At 40.0% G+C, this 25786-nt stretch overlaps 1 protein-coding gene and 1 pseudogene across 1 annotated transcript; one reads left to right on the top strand and one right to left on the bottom strand.

Annotated features, from left to right (window-relative positions):
• The first annotated feature begins 1078 nt into the window (after positions 1-1078).
• On the top strand, positions 1079-1474 carry LOC149119222 (small ribosomal subunit protein uS8-like). Its single transcript, XM_089325300.1, has one exon. The coding sequence runs from the start codon at positions 1079-1081 to the stop codon at positions 1472-1474; it is 396 nt and encodes a 131-aa protein (XP_089181426.1).
• Positions 1475-1691: 217 nt separating this feature from the next.
• LOC149119221 (helicase POLQ-like pseudogene) overlaps positions 1692-25786 on the bottom strand; it is a 41475-nt pseudogene continuing 17380 nt past the window's right edge.

Raw genomic sequence — 25786 nt, 5'->3', positions numbered from 1 at the left:
CTAGCTTTATCTAATTATCTCCCTACTTCCCAAATAAATAAATAAAAATTTAGGAGGCTAGCACTGTGGCATAGTAGGCTGAGCCTCCTCCTACAGTACCAGTGAAGAACCAAAGTGACTCCATTTTAAAACAATAAAAAAAAAGCAGCCTCTGTTTCCCATAGCAGACCCGGGTCCTCATAAAAGCAGGCATTCAGGCATTCCAGAGACATCAAAGCTTACTAGGGACAGCTAGCTCAGTAGACCAAGGACAGCACAGTAGAGATTGCTGAACAAAGTAACTCCCTGTACCCAAAGCTTCCGTGCTGTAAGCTCCCGCTGTAACTCCCTGTACCCAAAGCTTACAAGCTGTATGTAACTCTTTTTCCCTGCTGATGTAGCCCTTTTTTCCTTTAAAAACTATCCCTAACAAAGACCGGGGCCTCACTCCTTCCTCTGCTGTGCCAGTTGGTTGGATGGGGTCGCTGTCGTGGCTTGTACTCCCGAATAAATCTTGCTTTTGCAGTTCGGTGTGATCGACTCTCTGGGGGTCTCTGTGGGGATCTAACAATCTGGGCACAACATACTTTTTGGTGCCCAACACCAGCATCAAATATGGGCACCAGCTTGCATCCCAGCTGCTCGTCTTCCAATGCAGCTCTCTGCTATGGCATAGGAAAGCAGCTGAATATGGCCCAAGGGCTTGAAGAAGCTCCTGGCTCCTGGCTTCTGGCTTCAGATCAGTTCAGCTCTGGCCATTGTAGCCATTTGGAGAGTGAACCAGTAGATGGAAAACTTTTCTCTGTCTCTCCTTCTCTCTGTCTTTAACTCTACCTCTCAACTAAATAAAATCTCAATAAATAAAAACATAAACTATATGCTTATCATAAAATGCTCAAATGGACATCTTACTTGATAGCAGACAAAATTAAGGTCAATACAAAATCTATTAATGCAGATATAGACTTTCCATTGTAACAAATTGATAATACATCAGGATGATATAACAATTAAAATATTAATGTTCCAAAAATAAAGCCTTGATAAATCAATGCTCTCACCCCTCCCATCCTCTTTCTGCCATTTCTGTGCCCCCAAGATGGTTCCCATGAATGTCCTGGCCGATGCTCTCAAGGTAACAGCAATGCCAAGAGGCAAATGCCAGGTTCCTATTAGACCATGCTGCGAAGTGATCATCATGTTTCTAACTGTGAAGATGAAGTATGGTTACATTGGAAAATTTGAAATCATGGATGATCACAGAGCGGGGGAAATTGTTGTGAACCTCATGGGTAGGTTAAACAGGTGTGGGATGATCAGCACCAGATTTGATGCACAATTGAATGATCTAGAAAAATGGCAGAATAATCTGCTTCCATCTTGCCAGTTTGGTTTCATTGTACTGAGAACTTCATCTGGCAATATGGGCCATGAAGAAACACTACGAAAACACATAGGAGGGAAAATCCTGGGATTCTTTTTTCTAGGGATATAACATTCACATATGAATAAAAGCTCAATGGACCAAAAAAAGCCTTAAATGACATGAAATAGAAACAACATAAATAAACAACATAAATAAATAAATAAACATAAATAGAAACAACGTAAATAAGTATCCACAATTAAAACTAGATACTTAATACTCTTTAGTCAAAAAAGACATAAACTATATCAGTGTCGACATTAATAACAATATATTGACCTGATGTTTACAGAGCATTATGTGGAACACTTAGCAAGACAGAAATATGCCGAGTCACAAATGATGTCTCAGTACTGAAAATGTGAAATGTTCCCTGTGAACACATGGAATTAAATTAGAAATCAATAAGATAAAAGGAAATGCAGAAGAGCCTCAAATATTTAAAAATAAAATATCCTTATATATAATCCATTAGTGAAAGAATAAATCACAAAGTAAATTATGATATATATTGATCAAAATGAAAATGCATCATGGCAATGGCATTATTGGTAGTTCTGTGGAAACCAGAATTTCTTTCCTACTCTCATATTTGAAGTGGAAATCAATGTCCTTTGAATGTGGGCTGTCATGGCCAACTTAACCAACACAACTTGCATATTTGAAACACTAAGAAAAGAAGAAACACTAATAAAAGTCAATGTGAGGAAAAATTCTACTTTAACAGGAAATGTGTTAGATTTAGATTGAGTATTGTTTTTAAAATAAATAACAATCATTTCATATTTTGTTATAATATCAAGCTTTAAAACAGCATAACTCAAAGCAACTAAGGCATTTAAAATGAAGGATTATATAGACATTTCTACAAAGAAAATACACAAATGCTTCCTTAGCATACAAAATGATAAGCACATTAAGATGCCACTTTACATTCACTTCAATGTTCATTATTTTGAAATTTGTTGGCAAAGCTGGAGAAATTGAAATTCTAATGACTTGCTAGGATAAATATAACATGATGTCACCCATATGGAAGAAAGTACTGAGATTTCTGAAAAATACTCAGTGTAAAATTAGTGTATGATCCAGCTGTTCCACTGCTAGGGATACAGGCAAAAGAAATGAAAACAGTGCCAGAACAAGTCTCGTACACATATTTTCATAGAAGCATTATTCACAATAATGAACAGTGAGAAGAAACCCAAGTTTCCAGGGAGAGATAAAGGGAAAAAGAATATGGGGTATGCTAATTGTGTATTAATTAATTATTAATACTAATAGTGACAGCAGTTCTAATACATAATGTGTACTGAATGCAAATGAATAATAATGCATTCCTTGTTGTAAAAATAGAGGGATGATAACAGCACTCTATTTGTCTAATCCAGGATCCCCTTAGGATTAAGACATGCACCTCAGGAGTTTGATCATGTTTTCATTAAATTACCTCATTAATATCTTCTTCAGAAACAAATATCAACACCACTTTCCCTCACAATGCCCCAAAGATCTGAGCCCCAAATTAACCATCATTATTAATTCAGTTTATATGTTGCAGATGTTTTCTCATGCATTTATAACCATATCTATATAAAATATAGAATATATTACACAGAGAGATATCACATAATATTTAGAATTTAGAATATTACTTTTTGAGATATTATTTACAAAATGTGAAATCATTAAAATATAGATATTAAAAATTTTAGGATTCATAGCACTCTTAGACAAGTTTATTAAATATGAATGTAACCCACTTATAATTCACCTATTTGAAGTGCACAATTCAATGCCTTTAACAGATATGTGCAATCATACTGAATGTCAAGTTTAGAATATCTTGCCACCTCAAAAATAAACTCAGTAAAAATAAGATAGAGAGCGGGTAGGAACAAGGGAGGGAGTGTAAGGTGAGAAAGTGTCAGGTTCTTTTTTTTTATCTTTTATTTAATGAATATAAATTTCCAAAGTACGACTCATGGATTACAATGGCTTTCCCCCCCCATACCGTCCCTCCCACCCACAACCCTCCCCTTTCCCACTCCCTCTCCCCTTCCATTCACATCAAGATTCATTTTTGATTATCTTAATATACAGAAGATCAGCTTAGTATACCTTAAGTAAGGATTTCAACAGTTTGCTCCCACACATAAACATAAAGTGAAAAATAATAGATGATTTTTTTTAAATGATGATGAAATTAGATCAGACCTATTGTCATGTTTAATCCCAGTGAGAGTCAAGTTGGAAATTGATAATTTCTTCTCTTTTTTTTTTTTTACAGAAGATCAGTTTAGTGTACATTAAGTAAAGATTTCAACCGTTTGCACCCCCATAGAAACACAAAGTGAAATATACTGTTTGAGTACTCGTTATAGCATTAAGCCTCTATGTACAGCACATTAAGGACAGAGATCCTACATGAGGAGTAAGTGCACAGTGACTCCTGTTGTTGACTTTAAAAATTGACACGCCTGTTTATGGCATCAGTAATCTCCCTATGCACCAGTCATGAGTTTCCAAGGCTATGGAAGCCCCTTGAGTTCTCCGACTCTTATCTTGTTTAGACACGGTCATAGTCAAAGTGGAGGTTCTCTCCTCCCTTCAGAGAAAGGCACCTCCCTCTTTGAAGACCTGTTCTTTCCACTGGGATCTCACTCACAGAGATCTTTTTGCCAGAGTGTCTTGGCTTTCCATGCCTGAAATACTCTCATGGGCTTTTCAGCCAGATCTGAGTGCCTTTAGGGCTGATTCTGAGGCCAGAGTGCTATTTAGGACATCCGCCATTCTATGAGTCTGCTGAGTATCTCACTTCCCATGTTGGATCACTCTCCCCTTTATTTATTCTATCGGTTAGTGTTAGCAGGTACTAGACTTGTTTATGTGCTCCCTTTGACTCTTAGTCCTTTCATTATGATCAATTGTGAACTGAAATTGATCACTAGGAATAGTGAGATGGCATTGGCACATGCCACCTTGATGGGATTGAATTGGAATCCCCTGGTATGTTTCCAACTCTACCAATTGGGGCAAGTCAGCCCGAGCATGCCCCAAATTATACATCTCTTCCCTCTCTCCAACCTTAATGTATGACTGCTGTGAACACTGCATGTGATGGATATGGAATCCAAGGGTGCCCAATGTAGAGCCTGCATCCAAAAGTGAGGTCTCAGCCCATTTCCCTGCTGCATTCATCCAGAACAATAGCAACAGGAATGTGGGAAAGCTGGAAAAATGGGGGCAGTCTTCTCACACCTAGAATATTAGCAGGCCAACTGGCAGGAAAGGAGGCCCCACATTGGCTGCACATGTCTGGATTAAAGTTCCCATTTCATCGAGTCAGGAAGGGAGGGGAGAGGAGCAGATTTGAATGCAAAGACCACTGAGTCTTAATCAATGCTCTTAATGAATCAGAAGATTTTCTTCAGAAACTTTAATTTTCATCTGCTGTACGACCTTGGGACAATTTACAGGACATTTAAATGGCTGCATTTTTGCTTTCTAAGGAATTTTCATAAAATTTAATGGAATAAGGATCTGGTGTGCCATAACTTTTCCTACAAACTATTCAATTTTAATCTATGAATGCTAAGTAACTTTTAAATTATTTTTACATTTACCACATAATAATTATTTATTTGCTACTAAAAACAAATAAACCAATGAACTTTCAGTATTCTGTTGCGTTTGTCACATTACTATCAACAATCTTTGGTGTCTTTGAAAAAGCTAATGTGACACATGTGCCATTAAAATTTAATATTTTTATTATATGTTTTATATAATAATATCTATTTTAAATTGGTCAAATTAGTGCAAGCTTTAAAATACATCTAAGAATAAATATGAAAAACCATTAGCTATTATGTAAAACTGGTAAGGAATTCAAAAATTTACAATAATTCACCATACACTTAATTTGGTAAATAAAACCGAGAAGACAAAAGGAAACATTTCTCAAACCTGTTGCTACAGTAATAGGTTCATACTTTCTGGAAATGTATCTTTCCTATTTGTCATATAATCATAATTTCTAACTTAGAGTAACATCAATTTAAAATTTGCAAAATCATTATCAGAAGACATCTACTGGTCAGTATTTTTATAAAGTATAGTTTTAGTTTTTTTCATATTTGTGTTTATTTTTAGTAACTATGAGTGGTAGATATAATACATACCTTTATACAATTGCCCATGCCACTTTTTATATGTCTCTTTAGTTTTCATATTTTCTTTTTTTTAATTTTTTTTATTTTTTTGACAGGCAGAGTGGACAGTGAGAGAGAGAGACAGAGAGAAAGGTCTTCCTTTGCCGTTGGTTCACCCTCCAATGGCTGCCACGGCCGGCGCGCTGCGGCCGGCGCACCGCGCTGATCCGATGGCAGGAGCCAGGAGCCAGGTGCTTTTCCTGGTCTCCCATGGGGTGCAGGGCCCAAGCACCTGGGCCATCCTCCACTGCACTCCCTGGCCACAGCAGAGAGCTGGCCTGGAAGAGGGGCAGCCGGGACAGAATCCTGTACCCCAACCAGGACTAGAACCCGGTGTGCCGGCGCCGCTAGGCGGAGGATTAGCCTAGTGAGCCGCGGCGCCGGCCTAGTTTTCATATTTTCTACCATTCAATCTTATCAGTTACTACACTGATTTTACCTTAACACAACTTCTAGAAATTCCCATATTACTTTGTGTACTTGTACACAGCTATTGAAAGTTAATGTTTGTGTTGCTTCTCAACCTTTAAGCTAAGAACAGATGTAAAGTGTGTGCGTGTATTTTGTGTGTACAAATGGCCATATTATACAGAAATAGCATAGAAAATAACACTGGGAGGAATGCTAAACCTCATTTCAAACATGAAGCCTACCTTTTCCTGGTTTCCCCTGTGGCAGAGCACCAGACCCCTTCTCACCAAAATTCATATCTTGCAGTCCTAAATCCCCATGTGACTGGATTTGGAGATAGGATCTTTAAAGATTCAATAAAGGAAAACTGCATCAAAAATTTGAGGCCCTAATCCAAACTGATTGGTATCCTTAAAAGAAATAGAAACAACAGAGATGCACATGGGTGGAAAAATGCTAGGTGAAGACACAGCAAGATTGTGGCTGATGGGACACCATAGAGAGAGGCCTCAGAAGAAATCAAGGCTACAAACATGTTGATCTTAGACTTCAGACATACAGAAGAATGCAAAATAAATTCCTGTGATTTCAGCCACCTCATCTGTGGTAATAATATTATGTTCACACTGGAAAGTAATACACGGGGCCAGTGCTATGGCACAACAGGTTAAAGCCCTGGCCTGAAGCACTGGCATCCCATATGGGTGCTGGTTCTAGTCCTAGCTGCCCATCCTCCAATCCAGCTCTCTACTGTGGCCTTGGAAAGCAGTACAAGATGATCCAATTCCTTGGGCCCCTGCACCCACGTGGGAGACCTGGAGGAAGCTCCTGGCTCCTGGCTTCAGATTGGCACAGATCTGGCCATTACAGCCATCTAGGAAGTGAACCTGAGAATGGAAGATCTCTCTTTCTGTCTCTACCCCTCTCTCCAACTCTGTTTTTCAATAAATAAAATAAATTAAAAAAAATTAATACAGCCCTATCTCTGATGTTTACTTGCAATCTCCTGTGAGGTCCAAGCACAGAGGGCTTTCAGAGAAATATGGAAATTGAAAAGTCTGACTCCATATGCCTAAAAGCCTAAACCAGAAAAAGAAAGAAATAAGACAAAAGACATGAGAAAAATGTCCACAATAACCTAAAAGAGAAATAAAGTGCAAAAAATAAATTATTTTTACATATGTATTTTAAAAGCCCATAGTTTAATACAATTAGAGAACTAAAATTTTAATAATTTCAAAAAAAGGCACTGCCTTTTGTGCTTCTACAGTTGCAAGTTACATTTTACAGCTTCTTTTTTTCAGATTTATTTATTTATTTGAAAGAGTTACACAGAGAGAATGAGAGGCAGAGAGAAAGAGAGAGAGTGTGTGGTGGTCTTCATCCACTGATTCATTCCCCTATTGGCCAAAACAGCCAGAACTGTGCCGATCTGAAGCCAGGAGCCAGGAGCTTCTACCAGGTCTCCCAAGTGGGTGGAGGGCACAAGGACTTGGACCATCTTTTGTTGCTTTCCCAGGCCATAGCAGAGAGCTGGATCAGAAATGGAGCAGCCAGAACTCAAACAGGAACCCATAAGGGATGCTGGCACTGCAGGTGGTGGCTTTAACTGCTATGCCACAGCACTGGCCTCACATTTCACAGCTTCTAAAATACATGTTTACAAAGCTTCGTGGGTGCAATCAATAGTGTGGTTTAAATTACAATTTTATCTAGGAATCTTAACTAAATTTAAATAGAGTACTATGTAAGATTATAGGAAAAATTACTAAAAATAAGTAAGAAGGGACCAGCACTGTGGCAAAGTAGGCTAAGCCTCCACCTGTGGCACCAGCATCTCATATGAGTGCCAATTCCTGTCCTTGCTGCTCCTTTTCTGATCCAGCTATCTGTTGTGGCCTTGGAAAGCAGTGGAAGATGGCCCAAGTGTGAGACCTGGTAGAAACTCCTGGCTCCTGGCTTCAGGAGTGAACTAGCAGATGGAAGACATTTTTTCTCTGTCTCTCCCTCTCTCTGTAACTGTACCTCTTAAATAAATAAATAAATCATAAAAAATAAATATAATTTATTTACTGTTGTACTTCATTTAAATTATAATATTGCTTCAAATTTCCATAGTCAAAAGAACAAAATTATGTCATAGGAGCCAGAGAGATTGTAACAGCCTGAATAAAGAATTAAAAGTAAATAAAGGCCGGCGCCGTGGCTCAACAGGCTAATCCTCCGCCTAGTGGCGCCGGCTCACCGGGTTCTAGTCCCGGTTGGGGCACCGGATTCTGTCCCGGTTGCCCCTCCTCCAGGCCAGCTCTCTGCTGTGGCCAGGGAGTGCAGTGGAGGATGGCCCAAGTACTTGGGCCCTGCACCCAATGGGAGACCAGGAAAGCACCTGGCTCCTGCCATCAGATCAGCCCGGTGCACCGACTGCAACGCACCGGCTGCGGAGGCCATTGGAGGGTGAACCAACAGCAAAGGAAGACCTTTCTCTCTGTCTCTCTCTCTCTCTCTCTCTCACTGTCCACTCTGCCTGTCAAAAAAAAAATTAAGCTTTTTGGAAGTTACAACTTAGGTTGATAAAATGATGCTTCAGAGGCCCCAGTGTAAAATAACTAAGATGGCTAAATATAAGGAAACTCAGGCCTTCAATGACTGATCATTATGAAGTAAGACCTAATTAACAAAATATTGCTTATTTCCATTGCATTTCCATTTAGCCCAATTTTGCCTCTTTTTAAAACCTGGAAAGAATAATTGGCACCTCATGCATGTTGAATTACTATGACCCTAATGTTGTATGCCATTGATTATGCCCACATTCATTATGCAAAACACTATCATATTTTCCCAACTGAATAAATGAGTAAATGTATTCATATTTCAAATTAAAGCAAGAAGTTTAGTTCATTGGTTTTTGAAAAGCCTCTCAGTGTCAGTATGCCTTCATCTTAGAAAAGGTCATAGTATGTATCTTCACAGTTCATATGGGGCCCCTCAACAGCTTCGCTATTTTGTACAATCCCTTTATACAGGTACTAACTGTATCCAACTTCACCAGAATTACAGTATGACATCATGTTCAATGGCATTCTTCCTCCAAGAAATCTGTTTAACACACTCAAGAGGAATGGAGAAGTCTAATACTTTTTTATCTTGGGTTTTGGTGGAAATGTACCCCCTTTTTCATACGTTGATTAATCTCTTTGATGCTGCTACTTTACAAGTCAGCACATATTAAATGGGACCTCCTCCAGGAAAATACTCTAGAATCAGTCAAAATGAAAATCAATAGGCACTGTTTGTGATCCCAGAGACTTGTTCCACCTTGATACCTCCGCAGTCTTCCCTCATGGCTCCTCGGTTCTCTGATGGCAACTAGTTCTCATGGTCTGTGAAGCAAAAAGCTGTCTCTCTTAGAACCATGATATATATACCAGTAAAATAAAAATTTTTGCCCACCTACTGTTCCCTGTAAATAGCCTCTCACAGGCCTCATGCCTGTGACTTTCCCTCCTCACTTGCTTATTCTAATTTTGGAAATTGAAGCAGAATACACACCTGAGCATGGGGGCCAGTGTTGTGGTGTGGTGGATTAATCCACTGCCTGCAGTGCTGACATTCCACATGGGTGGCAGTTTGACTACCAGCTGCTTGCAAACCAAGTAACTACTAATGTACCTGAGAAAGCAGAAGATGTCCGAAGTGCTTGGGCCCTGCACCCACTTCGGAGGACCAGATGGGGTCCCCTTCAGCTTGGCTCAATTCTAAGTGTTACAGCCATTTAAGAGAGTGAACCAGAGATGGAAGCTCTCTCTGTGTCTCTAACTCTCTCTCTGTAACTCTGCATTTCAAATCAGTAAAAAAAAAAACAAACATGCAAATAAACTCATCAAAATAAATTAACTTAAAAAAACCACTTAATCATGGTTACTAAGTTTTCCATAATATAAGATGGAGCCAAACCCTAGCCCTCTGTCATATTTCACCTGTCAGAGATTGGCCTCCAATGGCTGGTAAGGTTAGATTTAAAGATACATAGGAAGCCTACCCCAAATCAAACAGCAAAAGCTATTCAAATTCAACTGTACACCATTCAACTGAGATTAGTTTTGGTCTGGATGCATATATTGGCTTGAAATCCAGAGACCAAAACCTTAAAGGAAGCAACTATATCAAACAAACATGACTAATGATGTGACCCACAGGCTGTCAATTTTGGCTAGTATCAGTCTCACTATCCAAAGATTTTGTGACCAGATTTATAACCATATGACTACCCATAAAATCAAGTTACAGGCTGATGCTATAACTCAAATATCAGTCACAGGTGCTTTCATTGGCAAATGACCTGTCACTTCATAAACATATTCTAAAATATGTTTTAAAACCTATTTGTAACAGAATTCCTCTCATTACCCATCAGTACCAAAATTGTGCCAGCTGGATTCTGAAGTGTTGAACTGCAATGACAGTGCCAGACTCCAGTATCATCATTGCTAGCTCTGCACCCTCAAATTTCCTGGACTTAGCAATATTTGCAAACCAATCTTACAGATCTAATGTTGACATCATATTATACAAACTGCTATGGTCTTGGGATAGTCCTTGAATTCTCCCAAAACACACACCCCATGCTTCCTTGCTTAAAAGTACAATCTCATAGAGGTTGCTACTCTGTCATTCAAATAATCAGTAAAGATTTTCTTTTCTCCACCAGGAGTCAGCAGACTCATTTCTGTGAATGGATCCATTCCCTGAGAAAAGGTAAAATATTCCTCATTTCCTTACCTCCTGTCATGCTGTAGATTTCCATCATGAACCCTCATGCTGAGCCTCTGGCTATGATACCCAAAAATATATATTTCTCTTACATTATGCACTGCTGCTCCTCTTCTAGGCCAGTTCTCTGCCTATCGCCTGGAAAATCAGTGGAAAATGGTCCAAGTGCTTGGGACCCTATACCCATAGGAGATAAATGGTCTCCTGGCTACTAGTTTCAGATTGGCTCAGCTCCAGCTGTTTTAGCCATTTTGGGAGTGAACCAGCAGATGGAAGACTTTTCTCTCTGCCTCTCAAGTAAATAAATAAAATCTTTAAAGAACAAAGTGAAAAAAAATGATGCTGAAAAATTTTTACAAATGCACCCATATAAGGGGGTCTGTAATAAGTATATGGGAAATACATATTGTGAAAAACTATGTGTAGTTTCAAATTTATTTGCACCAATGTGAACTTGTTTTTTCACCAAATTCTGTAATGTTCTCACATATTATTGAAGTCTTTCTCTTCACAGCGTTGATATTTGGATATGAGGTCATTTCCATGTACTGTTACTTGGCAAAGAGTGTGTGGACTTCCTAATGTGACTTTTGGACTTACAAGAAGAGTAAGAGGGGCTGTCACTGTGGTGCAGTGCGTTAATCCTCCACCTGTGGTGCCAACATCCCATAGGGGCACCAGTTCTAGTCCTGGCTGCTCCTCTTCCAATCTGGCTCTCTGCTATGGCCTGGGAAAGCAGAAGATGGCCCAAGTGCTTGGCCCCTGCACCTACATGAGAGCTGAGAAGAAGTTCCTGGCTCCTGACTCTGAATTGGCGCAGCTCCAGCCTTTGCAGCCATTTTGGGAGTGAACCAGTAGAAGGAAGACCTTTCTCTCTGTCTCCCTCTCACTGTCTGTAATTCTACTTCTCAAATAAATAAATAAAATCTTTGAAAAAAAAATAGGAAGAAAAAGTATGTTCCTCTTCCACTACATGGACAACTTGAAGAAAAAAAAAATCCAATGGCATGATGACATAGGACCAATCTGCAAAAGAGAGAGCCTTCACTAAAAAGCAAATCAGTCAACACTCTGATATTGAACTTCCCATCTTTCAGACCTGTGACAAATAATTCAACTTTGCTTAACCAATATATACTATAGTATTTTTCTATGGCAGCCCAAGAAATTTAAGAATAATGATGGCATCAAAAGTGATGTATTTTATAGCCTTAATTTAACTAAGATTAGATTCTATATTGAGTTCTGGAATATGAATGATTTGTGTACTATTTAAATTAAAGGGATATATTTTATACAAAATAAGGGAATGCATTTTGAGAGGTCAGATGAAGAAAGTTATAGACTGAATATTTTTATTTATATATGCTTATTCATATAATCTATTTATTTAGTTATTTCTAATTTTATTTAAGGAATACAACTTCATGAATTTCATTTATACAGATTTGGGAACATAGTGATTCCTCCCACCCTACCATCTTACCATTCATACTCCTATCCTTCTTTCTTCTCCCTGTACCATTCCCATTATTATTTTTTAGAAAGATCTATTTTCAGTTGCCTTAGTACCCTAGATTAAACCTACATTAAACAGAGAGTTCAACAAATTGCATGAAGAAAAAGAAAAAAAAAACCAAAAAACCAAAAAACATTGTTCCTCAACAGTGAAGATAAGGGCAGTTCAAAATCACCACATCACAAAGTGTCAGTTTTATCACTATAGATTAAGTTTTAGGGACTCTACTACAGATCAGGTCATAGAGAACATATAGTATTTTTCTTTTTGAGACTGGTTTATTTCAATAAATATAATGGTTTCCAGTTTCTGAATTTTGTTGCAGATGACAAGATTTCATCTTTTTACCACTGTGTAGTATTCCATAGTGCATATATATCATAATTTATTTATCCAGTCTTCAGCTGATGGACATCAAGGTTGATTCCATATATTAGCTACTATGAATTCAGCTGCGATAAACATGCAGTTACAGATCACTCTTCCATGTGCTGATTTCATTTCCTTTGCGTAAATTCCTAGGTGTGGGGTGACTGGATCATATGGTAGGTCTATATTCATATTTCTGAGGTATCTCCATTTTTCTTCCACAGTGGCTACACCAGTTCATATTCCCACTAACAGTGGATTGGGGTGCCCTTTTCAGCACACCAAAGCTTTTTAAAATATAAGTAGAAGAAGAGATTATAAAATATGTCAAAAATATAGTAAGTACATAAACCAATAATGTAGCCATTTGTTATCAAGTACCATGTAATCTAGATAATTGGAAGTGCTATACTTCTTTTTTTTATTTTTTGACAGGCAGAGTGGACAGTGAGAGAGAGAGACAGAGAGAAAGGTTTTCCTTTGCCATTGGTTCACCCTCCAATGGCCGCCGTGGCTAGTGCGCTGCGGCTGGCGCATCGCGCTGATCCGAAGGCAGGAGCCAGGTACTTATCCTGGTCTCCCTTGGGGTGCAGGGCCCAAGTACTTGGGTCATCCTCCACTGCACTCCCTGGCCATAGCAGAGACCTGGCCTGGAAGAGGGGCAACCGGGACAGAATCTGGCGCCCCAACTGGGACTAGAACCCAGTGTGCCGGCGCCACAATGTGGAGGATTAGCCTGGTGAGCCGCGGCACCGGCCAAAAGTGCTGTACTTCTATATGACTGGCAGTCCAATAGATTTATACCAGTATCACCACAAACACATCAGCAATATTTGAGCGATTATGTTACAGAAGCCATAAGGTCATTAGACAACAGGAACTTTTCAGCTTCACTACAATCTGACAGAACCGCTGTCACACAAGTGACCCATCACTGACCAGACTGTTGTGCATAGATGTACTTTCCAGTTGCTGCATTATTAATGACCTTTTTTTTTTCTTTTTGACATTGGGTGCCTTTCACCTCACTGATAATCTGGGTACCATGTCAAAGATACAAAGTCTCCAAAACAAATTTCAAAGGTTCAAGTCCTGGTCTTTTCATCACCCCTTTCTTAACAGCCTTTCAAAAGAATTCCCACTTGTGTAAAATCAAGAATAATTAGCAATCTTAGTCACTTGTGTCACATTCATTGCTGAATTGTTTTATTTTTTAACTAACTTCAACATATAGTCATTACTGTTTGATAACATATACGGCTCATACAGTTCATGAACACCGTACATTTGTTAAATTTCAGGGCGAGGCTTTAATGTTCAAAGAGAAAAATTATTCAGAGCAAAGGGACTGGATTTTGTTTTCTAAAACATTTTTCATTTCTCAGTTGAACTAAGAACAGGGTTTTCCAGATACACTTTGTATATCAGGTTTGAGGAGTATGGATAGATTTAAAAAAAGAGAATGACTTCATTCATGAATTATTTGAATAAATGGGACATCAGGACTCAGAGTCCAAATATAAACCTCAGAAGGACACACAAGAAAGAGAACAATGGGTACACAGGTTTTTAGAGCAAGGGAGACAGTGGCAGACACCCCCAAGATGCCATTTTATCTCCCCTTGGTAGTCTCCTGGAAAATCGACATCCACTGAAAAGTACCAAGGAATTCCCTCCACAGTGAGTTCTGGGATCTCAGAGGAAGAAAGGAAGCCCCATGGTCAGGCTGGGTCCCTCTCCTAAGCCCAGGAGGAGAGCTCAGGAAAACAGGAAGGCTCCTGCCTGAAGCCATCACTCTGTCCTGCTTCCCATACCTTCTGCTGGGCAATGCCTGCTGCCCAGTCTTTGAGTTCCTTCAGGGCTTGCCACGCTGTCTTTCTCAAAGGTAAGGCCACGTTCAACCCCACCTCCCCTTGGTTTCAAATCTCCACTCTATCAGAGAATTGCATCATTTCCTTCTGAGGCAAAGTCTCTTTTTTTGTTAAATTTTTTCAATGTTTCATTAACATGCAATTGTTGTGCATTTTCATAGGGTATGATGCAGTATTTCAACACATGTATGCAACACAAATGCATCAACTCAGGCCACGAGCCTTTTGACTGTGTTTGGAGACTACTGGCTCTTTTCTGGTTCTTTGTGCAATATATAATCCTTTGTTGTGAGCCACAGTTGCTCCACTGAGCAAGGCCACACTAGATCTTGTTATTTCTGACTGTGTTTGGGTGTCTATCATGCAACCTGCCTTGATTCTGGCTTTATTCCACCCTTCCCAGCCTCTACTGATTCCAAGTTCGGCCTTTATTTAACTTCCACATGTGACAGGGAACACATGGTATTTGTCTTTTGGTGTCTGCCTTTTTTCACATAATTCTGAGGCAATGTCACATCTGAACTGAACAGAGCAAACCATACATGACTTAAACATATGTTTTCCAAGCAGTTTTATTCAATTATCTGAGAATTTAGCAACACTCTGCAGCCCTAAGTGCCATCAGAATACACTTTCACTATAGACCTGTCAAAATAGGCCGGCACTGTGGCTCATGGCACCACAGCTCACTGGGTTAATCCTCTGACTGCGGCGCCAGTACTCTGGGTTCTAGTCCCGGTTGGGGTGCCGGTTCTGTCCCGTTTGCTCCTCTTCCAGTCCAGCTCTCTGCTGTGGCCTGGGAGTGCAGTGGAGGATGGCCCAAGTGCTTGTACCCTATACCCACATGGAGGCCAGGAGGAAGTACCTGGCTCCTGGCTTTGGACTGGTGCAGCGCACCGGCCATAGTGGGCATTTAGAGGGTGAACCAACAGAAGGAAGACCTTTCTCTCTGTCTCTCTCTCTCATTATCTAACTCTGCCTGTCAAAAAAATTGAACTGTCCTCAGAAACCTGAAGATAACCCTACCATTCAACACAGCCATCCCACTCCTTGGAATTTACCCAAAGGAAATGAAATTGGCAAACAAACAAGCTGTCTGCACATTAATGTCTATTGCAGCTCAATTCACAATAGCTAAGACCTGGAACCAATCCAAATGCCCCTCATCAGTAGACTGGATAAAGAAATTATGGGACATGTACTCTATAGAATACTACACAGAAGTCAAAAACAATGAAACCCGGTCATTTGCAACAAGATGGAGGAATTTGGAAAACATCATGCCGAGTGAAGTGAGCCAGACCCAAAGGGACAAATATCATATGTTCTCCCTGATCGGTGACTACTAACTGAGCACCAAGGGGGAAACTTGTTGAAATGAAATGGACACTATGAGAGACAGTGACTTGATCAGCTCTTGTACTGATGGTTGATGTACAATGTAATACTTTATCCATTTTAGTATTTTTTTGTTCTAGTACCATTGGTTGAACTCTGTAATTAACACACAATTATTCTTTGGTGTTTAAATTTTAACTGAAAAGTGATCCCTGTTGGGAATTTGGAAAACATTATGCTGAGTGTAATAAGCCAATCCCAAAGGGACAAATACTACTTGTTCTCCTTGATAGGTGACAACTAACTGAGCACCAAAAAGAAAACCTGTTAAAGTGAAATGAACACTATGAGAAACGGTGACTTGATCAGCCCTCACCCTGTTGATGAGCAACTTGATATGTTATCCCTCTTAGTATTTTTTTTTGTTTGTTCTACTTAACACTTTTGGTTGAATACTGTAATCAATACACAATTCTCCTTAAGTGCTGAAACTTAACTGAAAAGTGATTGCTGTAAAATGTAAGAGTGGGAATAAGAGAGGGAAGAGATGTGCAATTCGGGATATGCTCAAGCTGACTTACCTCAAACGGTAGAGTTAGAAACATACCAGGGGATTCTAATTCAACCCCATCAAGGTGGCATGTACCAATGCCATCTCACTAGTCCCAGTGATCAATTTCTGTTCCCAATTGATCATAATGATAGGACTAAGAACCAAAGGGAGCACATAAACAAGACTAGTGTCTGCAAACACTAGCTGATAGAATCAAAAAGGGAGAGAATGATCCGACATGGGAAGTGAGATACACAGCAGACCCATAGAATGGCAGATGTGCTATACAGCACTCTGGCCTCAGAATCAGCCCTTAAGGCATGCGGATCCAGCTGCAAAGCCCATGAGAGTATTTCAGGCATGGAAAGCCAAGACACTCTGGGAAAAAAAAAAAATAGAAGACCTAAATGAAATATCTCTGAGAGTGAGATCCCAGTGGAAAGAATGGGTCATCAAAGAAGGAGGTACCTTTCTCTGAAGGGAGGAGAGAACTTCCACTTTGACCATGGCCTTGTCTAAATATGATCAGAGTCAGTCAACTCAGGGGCCTTCCATAGCCTTGGCAGCTCATGACAAGAGCCTAGGGTGATTACTGATGCCATAAACAAGAGTGTCAATTTGTTAAGTCAACAACAGGAGTCACTGTGCACTTACTCCTCATGTAGGATCTTTGTCCTTAGTGTGCTGTACATTGAGATTTAATGCTATTACTATTACTCAAACAGTATTTTTCACTTTATGTTTCTGTGTGGGAGCAAAGTGTTGAAATCTTTACTTAATGTATGCTAAACTGATCTTCTGTATATAAAGAGAATTGAAAATGAATCTTGATGTGAATGGAAGGGGAGAGGGTGTGGGAAAGGGGAGGGTTGCGTGTGGGAGGGATGTTATGGGGGGGAAGCCATTGTCATCCATAAGCTGTACTTTGGAAATTTATATTCATTAAAAGCAAAACAAAACAAAACAAAAAAAATAAAGAAGAACTTTTAATAACCAAAAAAAAATGAACTGTGAAAATACCATATGGCCCACTGTAAAATCAAATAGGTAAATAACATAACCAAACCAACTTCCTCCACACAGAGGCAGAGCAATAATATTTTCACTTGTACTTGTGACTCAATCCTAATATCTTACTAAATACATTTATCTCAAATTTGTGTGCCTTTTTCCCTGGCTTGAATATTTTTGGATTTAGCCTTGGTGGTGGTTTCACGTTGTTATCAAACTCATAAATAAAGGGAGAGACTTGGCTCATAAAGGAACTGAGGCATGAAGTGCACATACAGCAGATTTCAAAGGTTTCCTCTGAAATATGTCAAAATGTTGGAAAAGGATTGAGTGTCACAACAAGTAGACTGTTGTCTATTTCTCTGTATTAGGGGGGAGAATTTGAAGATGGAGTTTTTTTCGTATTGTTTGCTTGCTTGCTGCTGCATAACCAACAATACATCTTTTCTTGGGTTTCCTTTTATTTGTGAATCTTTCAACACAGAATCCTTGTATTTCTTTATACACACACACACACTCAAATTCACACACACACACACACACACACACACACTTTGTTCAAGGTATGTAACTGCATTCATTCTGTACAAAAAACATAAAAACAAAACACAAGATGGGGTTTGTTTTCTTCTAAAGGTTATGCTTCATCTTAGTCCAAGGAAATGAAAATAATTCTGTTCTCAAGAATAATTTCTCTCTGTATATTAGATTTTGGACATCAATTCAAATAAGAAAAAATGGAAATACAGTAATAAATATGTGTGCTTCTAGATTGCTGTAAAATGTTGATGGATACCTTCTCTTTAAAAAACATACACTCTGGTGTTTTTAGAAAGGGTTCTCCTTGTAAGCCATCAGTGGGACATCTCTACCAATACCCAGTAGTGTTCATATTCTATTTACCATCTTCATGCTTGTTCCACTGCAGATACTACTCAAAAGACCAAACACTGGTTTCCCTTCTCCTTCTCCATAGATTACCTTTTTTTTTGGATTTTAATTTTTAATTAGTTTTTAACAGATTTGATGTGATCTGCAGATATCATTCTAAGACCATAATGATATTCCACTCCTCCTTCCCTTCCTCTCTCTATCCTTCCTTACTTTTGTTTTTTAGTTTTTGAGATAATATATTTTAAATTTAAAGTAAAAGGCTTAATACTTCACCAAATAAGAAGTTTAACAAGTAAAAAGCAAAAATACCCTAGTTTAGTGGGAATACAGGCAACAGTTATAAATAATATTTGAATGGAAAAATGCCTATGTCACCCTTATATGGTAAATATTAAAGTAATCATGATCACTAGAATTTACTAGTATAGTAATCACTAGGATTTGCTAGTATATTATTTTTATTTTATATACATATATATATATTTTTTTTTGGACAGGCAGAGTTAGACAGTGAGAGAGACAGAGAGAAAGGTCTTCCTTCCATTGGCTCATCCCCCAAATGGCCAGCAAGGCCAGCATGCTGTGCCAAACTGAAGCCAGGAGCCAGGTGCTTCCTCCTGGTCTCCAATGCGGGTGCAGAGCCCAAGCACTTGGGCCATCCTCCACTGCCTCCCCAGGCCATAGCAAGAGCTGGACTGGAAGAAGAGCAACCAGGACAGAACTGGTGCCTCAACTGGGACTAAAACCCAGAGTGCCAGCACTGCAGGTGGAGGATTAACCTAGTGAGCTGCAGTGCTGGCCCCCATTTATTTTCTTTTAAGATGAGGTATTTGAAGCTCAGAGTGACCCAATGTGATAGAGCTTGAAATCCAACAGGACACTGTAATCAGGACACTGCCATAGGCTATCCTGCAACAAGTCAATCACTTAGTATGAATATTTTCTCCCCATCCCCCAACTCCAACTCCCTGTCCAAGATGTCTACCACTTGGTCATCAATTTCACCTGCTACTGCCTATCGGATTTTTGGGTGCTGCTGTGAGGCAAATGTAGACAACTGCCTGATAAGGCCTTGTGCTAATGGTGCCACTTGCCTTCACAACATAAACTGCTTCTCCTGCCTCTGCCCTGTGGACTATGCTGGGTGCTTCTGCACCACTGATGTGAATAAACTTCGCCAGTGTCCATTCCAGAGGGGCCTGCTTTTGGGAGCAAGTTCATGCTTATGACCATCTCTGCCCAGTGTATATGGTGGCAAGTGTTGTGAGCTTATCTTACCTTAACAAATCCCCTACCACTGTAGATATACACCTAGGGCTCACCTCAGCTCTGGTGGAAAACTATCATGTCAATCCCCCACCATGCAGGTGCTGGTCTACTACGATATCAGTCAAGAAGGTAGTTTGGAGGCAAGAAGACAGCCTAGGGGAGGCTAATCTGGTGGCCTTGATGGTTTTTGGGGCCCTCACTGCATCCTGGTCTCAGCCACCATGTTGTTCAGGATTGAGTTGACTGTACGGAAGCAGATGATATTGGCTGATCAGGGGTTAAGACCCTACAGGAAATACTGAGCCCCTTTACCCCAGTCCTGCAGACAGCACAGATCTGTCCTCATAGGCCCTCCATGATTCTGTGCTGGAGTAGGCATTGCAAAGTTGCCTCCCACAGTGGATAAGTGTATAATTCCTGATGTGTTCAAAACACTTCAAGGATTTAGGGAGAATCATTAGGAATTTGATAATTTGTGATTGATATAGTTACTGAACTATCATGGTAATCAGTTAAGAATAAAATTTCTGATTTCATCCAGTTCTAGCATCATTTTTCATTACATTTTATTTTTATTTCCAAAAAGATGCAAACATGACATTTTGATATAATGTTTTTTCAGCATTAATCCATTTGTTTATAAAATTTTTAATTAAAATGTATCAAATTGAGGCATTTAAGAATAAATATTCAAAGGTCTATGATCTCAGAAGAAAAACATCAGCATCTGAAATAATTTCTGCCTATCTGTGAATTTTCTTACATAGTATCTCAATAAATTAGATGTTAACATCAAGAAGGCATAGCAGGAAAAGCCGCCACCTGCAGGGCTGGCATCCCATATTGGCACTGGTTGGAGACCCGGCTGATCCACTTCTGATCCAGATCTCTACTATGGTCTAGGAAAGCAGTACAAGATGGTCCAAGTCCTTGGGCCATTGCACCTGAGTGGGAGACCTGGAAGAATCTCCTGGCCCCTGGCTTTGGATCAGTGCAGCTCTGACCATTGCAGCCATCTGGGGAGTAAACCAACAGATGGAAGACCTCTCTCTCTCTGTCTCTGCCTCTCTGTAATTCTGCCTTTCAAATAATAAATAAATAAACATTTTTAAAAAAGCAAGAAACTTCTTGCAAAGCTGTTCATTTGCCAGGATGTGTAATTAATTTATTTTATAATTTTAAAAATAAAACATAAATTATATTGCTTAGTAGAAAATGCTTTTTCAAGTTATCCATCTTGTAAATAAATGAATCCTCATGTGAATGGAAGGGGAGAGGGAGTGGGAAAGGGGAGGGATGCAGGTGGGAGAGATGTTATGGGGGGGAAGCCATTGTAATCCATAAGCCGTACTTTGGAAATTTATATTGATTAAATAAAAGTTAAAAAAAGAACTTAATGTGAAAGTTGATATTATTGGATGAATGTAGGGCATCCATCACCTGACTCTCTATATCTCAAGTGAGAGACACCAGTTATTGCAAAAGGAAAGAATTATTTATGTAGCCAAAGCAATCCACTGCACCGTATAATGCCAGCCCTTCACCCAGAGAATTTAAATTACAACATTGGCCAGAGGGGTCAGGTCAGAATATTTCAAAGGCTTCCAAGTTGAAATATAACATATAGCCAGCGGTGAGACTTCATGTCCTGGTCCTCTGTCTCATGCTGTTTTCTACCTCCACATTCAGTTAGCATAATATCACAGTAACAAGAACAATTAAAGAAACCACAATCTTGAAAGAACTAGAACTAGCACTCAGCAGTTTCAGTCAAAGGTCCAAAATGTTGGTTTTTGTTGTTGTTGTTATTGACCCTTTGCTAGTGTTCTGCAATGTTTGTCCTGCCTCCTGTCCTTTCCCCTCTAGCCTCTTTACAGCTCCTCAAAGTCTGAGTATTTGCAAAACCACTCAACTCACATTAATGTAAGTTAACATATGATTGTACTACTTGAAAATCATACAAATGTATTGGCATAAATTAAATTTCCCTCAGTAAGTTTATGGAAAACATGCATTTTCCAATAAGTTAACTGAAGAGTCATATCCTAAAAAATACTACCTATTCTATTAATATTACCAAAGCATGATTCCTTGTTTCATTCAAATGCAATAAATCTTTATTTCTTTGTTTCATATATGAAATTCAGAATTTGCACAATAACAGAATTGAGCTTTTGGTACCACATTTCTGCATTTCATTTAGAAAATTATTTCCTTTGAGGCTGGCCACATGGCACAGTTGGTAAAGCTGCCATCTGCAGCTCTGGCATCCCATATGGGTGCTGGTTTGAGATCCGGCTGCTCCACATCTGATCCAACTTCTTGTTAATGTGCCTGGGAAAGCAAGAAAGGATGGCCCAAGTACGTGGGAGACCTGGAAGGAGCTCCTGGCTTTGGTCTGGCCCACCCGTGGTTATTGGGGCCGTTTGGGGAGTGAGCCAGCAGATGGAAGATTGATCTCTCTCTCTCTCTCCCTCAATCTGCCCTTCAAATAAATAAAATGAATCTTAAAATAATTTTAAAAAATTCCTCATTTGAGACGCAGAACAACAGAGAGAGAGTTATGTTTTGAAACTCTAATGACTGGGATAGGTAAAAACTAGGAGCCTGGAATTCCATCTGGGTTTTGGACATGGATGGCAGGGGCCTAGGCATATGAGCCAATATCTGCTGCCTCTTAAGCTGCATCATGAGAAAGCTGGATCAGAAAAAGAGCAGCTGAAACTTAAGACAGCACTACAACGTGGGATTCGGTGTTCCCAAGTGGTGGCTTTACCTGCTATTACATGTTTTATCCCTTTATATTCTTTTAGAATCAAAAATATATCTCCCTTCCTTTTAGACTCCATTAAATTTCCTGCTAGTGATAAGTCATGCATGGATGTACAGGTAAGTAAATTGATATTGTTCAGAAAATTAGAAATTAAACTGCTTGCTACATAGATTTCATTGAAAGATATAAATAATATGGTGTGAAACTATTTTGCCTGACAATTTTATTTATGGTAGAAAGACCTACAAATGGTCAAAGATGATATTAATGCTAACCAAAATATGTTATTTCTATCTTAGAATCTATTTCATTCTCCATTTTCCTGACAAGTCACCATTCATGAATGTAGTGAGTCTCAGCTGGATGTAGTGTTGCAATACCTCAGGGATACTGAAAATCTGGGAGGGCCTTTTCAGTTATGGCAGTGACTGAGGAACACTGGCGGCACTAGATTCTTTTTATCAGGCAGTGTTTCAGGACATTGCTGCTGTCACCAGTTATGCAAACTGAGTACCTTGAAGCAACACATTGATTTTCTTACAGTTCTGTAGAAGTCCAATAGAGAGCTCAGGTGTTTAACATCCAGGCGTGAGCATGACTACCTTTCTTCTCAGAGTTTCTGAGAGTGTCTAGGGGGAGTATCTATTCCCTTGCTTTTACCAGATCCTAGAATATTCCTATGCCAACTTGTTAGAAAGCATTTAAACTATTTTTAAATATATTATTTGCTTACTTAAAAGTGAGAGTTACAGAAAGGCAGAGGCAGAGGCAGAGAGAGAGAGGCCTTCCATCTGCTTGTTCACTCCCCAATGGGCCACAATGGCTGAGTTACACTGATCTGAAGCCAGGAGTCAGGAGCTTCTTCTGGGCTTACATGCAAGTGCAGGGGCCCAAGGACTTGGGCCATCTTGTACTGCTTTCCCAGGCCATAAAAGAGAGCTGGATTGGAAGAGGAGTAGCCAGGACTCGAGCTGGCACCTATATGGAATGTTGGTATGGCAGGTGGCAGCTTTACCCACCACAGCCCCACCATTTTTGAAGGTAGAAGAATTATAACTTTTATTGTCCTTCTGTAGTCACAGAAGGGAAAGCTTCTTTACCATTAATGACACCCATAATTGGAATTGGTGCACCTAATTTATCCAGGCTAATTTCCTTACTCCAAGGACTTAATGCAATCACATTTGCAATCTTTTTTTTTAAAGATTTATTTATTTACTTGAAAGTCAGAGTTACACATAGAGAGGAGAGGCAGAGGGAGAGAATTCTTCCATCCAATGGTTCACTCCCCAATTGGCCACAATGGCTGGAGCTGCGCCGATCTGAAGCCAGGAGCCAGGAGCTTCTTCCAGGTCTCCTGCATGGGTGCAGGGGCACAAGGACTTGGCCATACTGTACTGCTTTCCCAGGCCATAGCAGAGAGTTGGATCAGAAGTGGAGCAGCCCATTGTAATCCATAAGCTGTACTTTGGAAATTTATACTAATTAAATAAAAGTTAAAAAAAAAAGAAGTGGAGCAGCTAGGTCTTTAACCAGCACCCATATGGGATGGTGGAACTTCAGGGCAGAGTGTTAACTCACTGCACCACAGTGGCGGGCCCTGCACTGTTTTGCCATATACATTAACAGGTTTGTGGGATTTAGACATATTTAGCAGGTAAGGATTGTCTGTTACACCTGCCAGGAAAAATTCCACTTATTCAATAGTTCCTCCATTGAGCAACACTGCATTGGAGGTGGAATGTAATGCCTCCAAACCAAACTGATAATCATTAAGTTCTTTTTTTTAAAAAAAATCTACACTCAATGTTATTTACATAATGCTCAGGATTTCTTCATTATCTTTATTCACCTATTTTGTAGTTTCTTCCTGGAAGAAGCTAAAATGGCAACATTAAAAGATGAATCATCATGACATTGGAGATGCTAGGACGTAGATCTAGTGTTCTGAGCATGCACATGATGTCTTCCATTTTCAATCCCTGAAGAGGTCTGCTACTGATGTAGGCTATCATCCATGAGGCCCACTTGAGGTCATATTTATGGGTGCCTCCTACCTATATTTTTTTCTTTTTTTCTCCTACCTATTTTTTTTTTTTTGACAGGCAGAGTGGACAGTGAGAGAGAGAGAGACAGAGAGAAAGGTCTTCCTTTGCCGTTGGTTCACCCTCCAATGGCCGCCGCGGCCAGCGCGCTGCGGCCGGCGCACCGCGCTGATCCGATGGCAGGAGCCAGGAGCCAGGTGCTTTTCCTGGTCTCCCATGGGGTGCAGGGCCCAAGCACCTGGGCCATCCTCCACTGCACTCCCTGGCCACAGCAGAGGGCTGGCCTGGAAGAGGGGCAACCGGGACAGAATCCGGCGCCCCGACCGGGACTAGAACCCGGTGTGCCGGCGCCGCTAGGTGGAGGATTAGCCTAGTGAGCCGCGGCGCCGGCTTCTCCTACCTATTTTTAAATGTATATACAAGACAGAGGCTGGTGCTGTGGCACAGAAGGTTAATCTTCCACTTGTGGTGCTGGCATTCCATGTGGGCACAAGTTATATTCCTGGTTGCTCTGCTTCTGATCCAGCTCTCTGCTATGGCCTTGGAAAACAGTAGAAGTTGGCCCAAGCACTTGGGCCCCTGCACCTGCGTGAGAGACCCAGAAGAATCTCCTTGCTCCTGGCTTTGGATTGACTCAGCTCCTACCATTGTGACCATTTGAGGAGTGAACCAGCAGATGGAAGGCCTTTCTCTCTGTCCCTCTCACTATCTGTAACTCTACCTCTCAAATAAATAAAATCTTTAAAAAGAAGTATATACAGGACAAACTAAAAATAAGAATGGGAAAAAAGAGAGCAACAACATATGAGACAGCTTGAAGATATAAAATAGGTATCTTTTTCATTACTTACTTTGGTGATGAATTTACACTTAATTCAGGAAACCTAAGATGATTACAATATTGTCATCAGAGATTTCCTTAGTATCAGTGGCTTTCAGGATATTATCTACATACTGAAATGTAGTTCTTTGTATTTTTCAAGATTTATTTATTTATTTAAAAGAGTTACACAGAGAGAGAAGGAGAGGGAGAAGGAGAAGGAGAGTGAGAGAGGGAGAGGGAGAGGGGGAGAGAGAAAAAGAGAGAGAGAGAGAGAGAGAGAGAGAGAGAGAGAGAGAGTCTTCCATCTGCTGGTTCACTCTCCAATTGGCTGCAATGGCCAGAACTGTGCTGATTTAAAGCTGGGAGCCCAGAGCTTCTTCTGAGTCTCCCACATGGGTGCAGGGTCCCAAGGACCTGGGCCATCTTCTGCTTTCCCAGGCCATAGCAGAGAGCTGGATCAGAAGTGGAGGGCTGGGACTAGAACAGGTGCCCATATGAGGTGCCAGCACTGCAGGCAG

This window comes from Oryctolagus cuniculus, chromosome Y, assembly GCF_051225735.1.
Source record: "Oryctolagus cuniculus isolate XC-2025 breed Fujian yellow rabbit chromosome Y, ASM5122573v1, whole genome shotgun sequence".
In the NCBI taxonomy this organism is placed as follows: domain Eukaryota; kingdom Metazoa; phylum Chordata; class Mammalia; order Lagomorpha; family Leporidae; genus Oryctolagus; species Oryctolagus cuniculus.
Note: the sequence above shows the minus strand (reverse complement) of the source record. Positions and strands in the feature narration are given on the sequence as shown.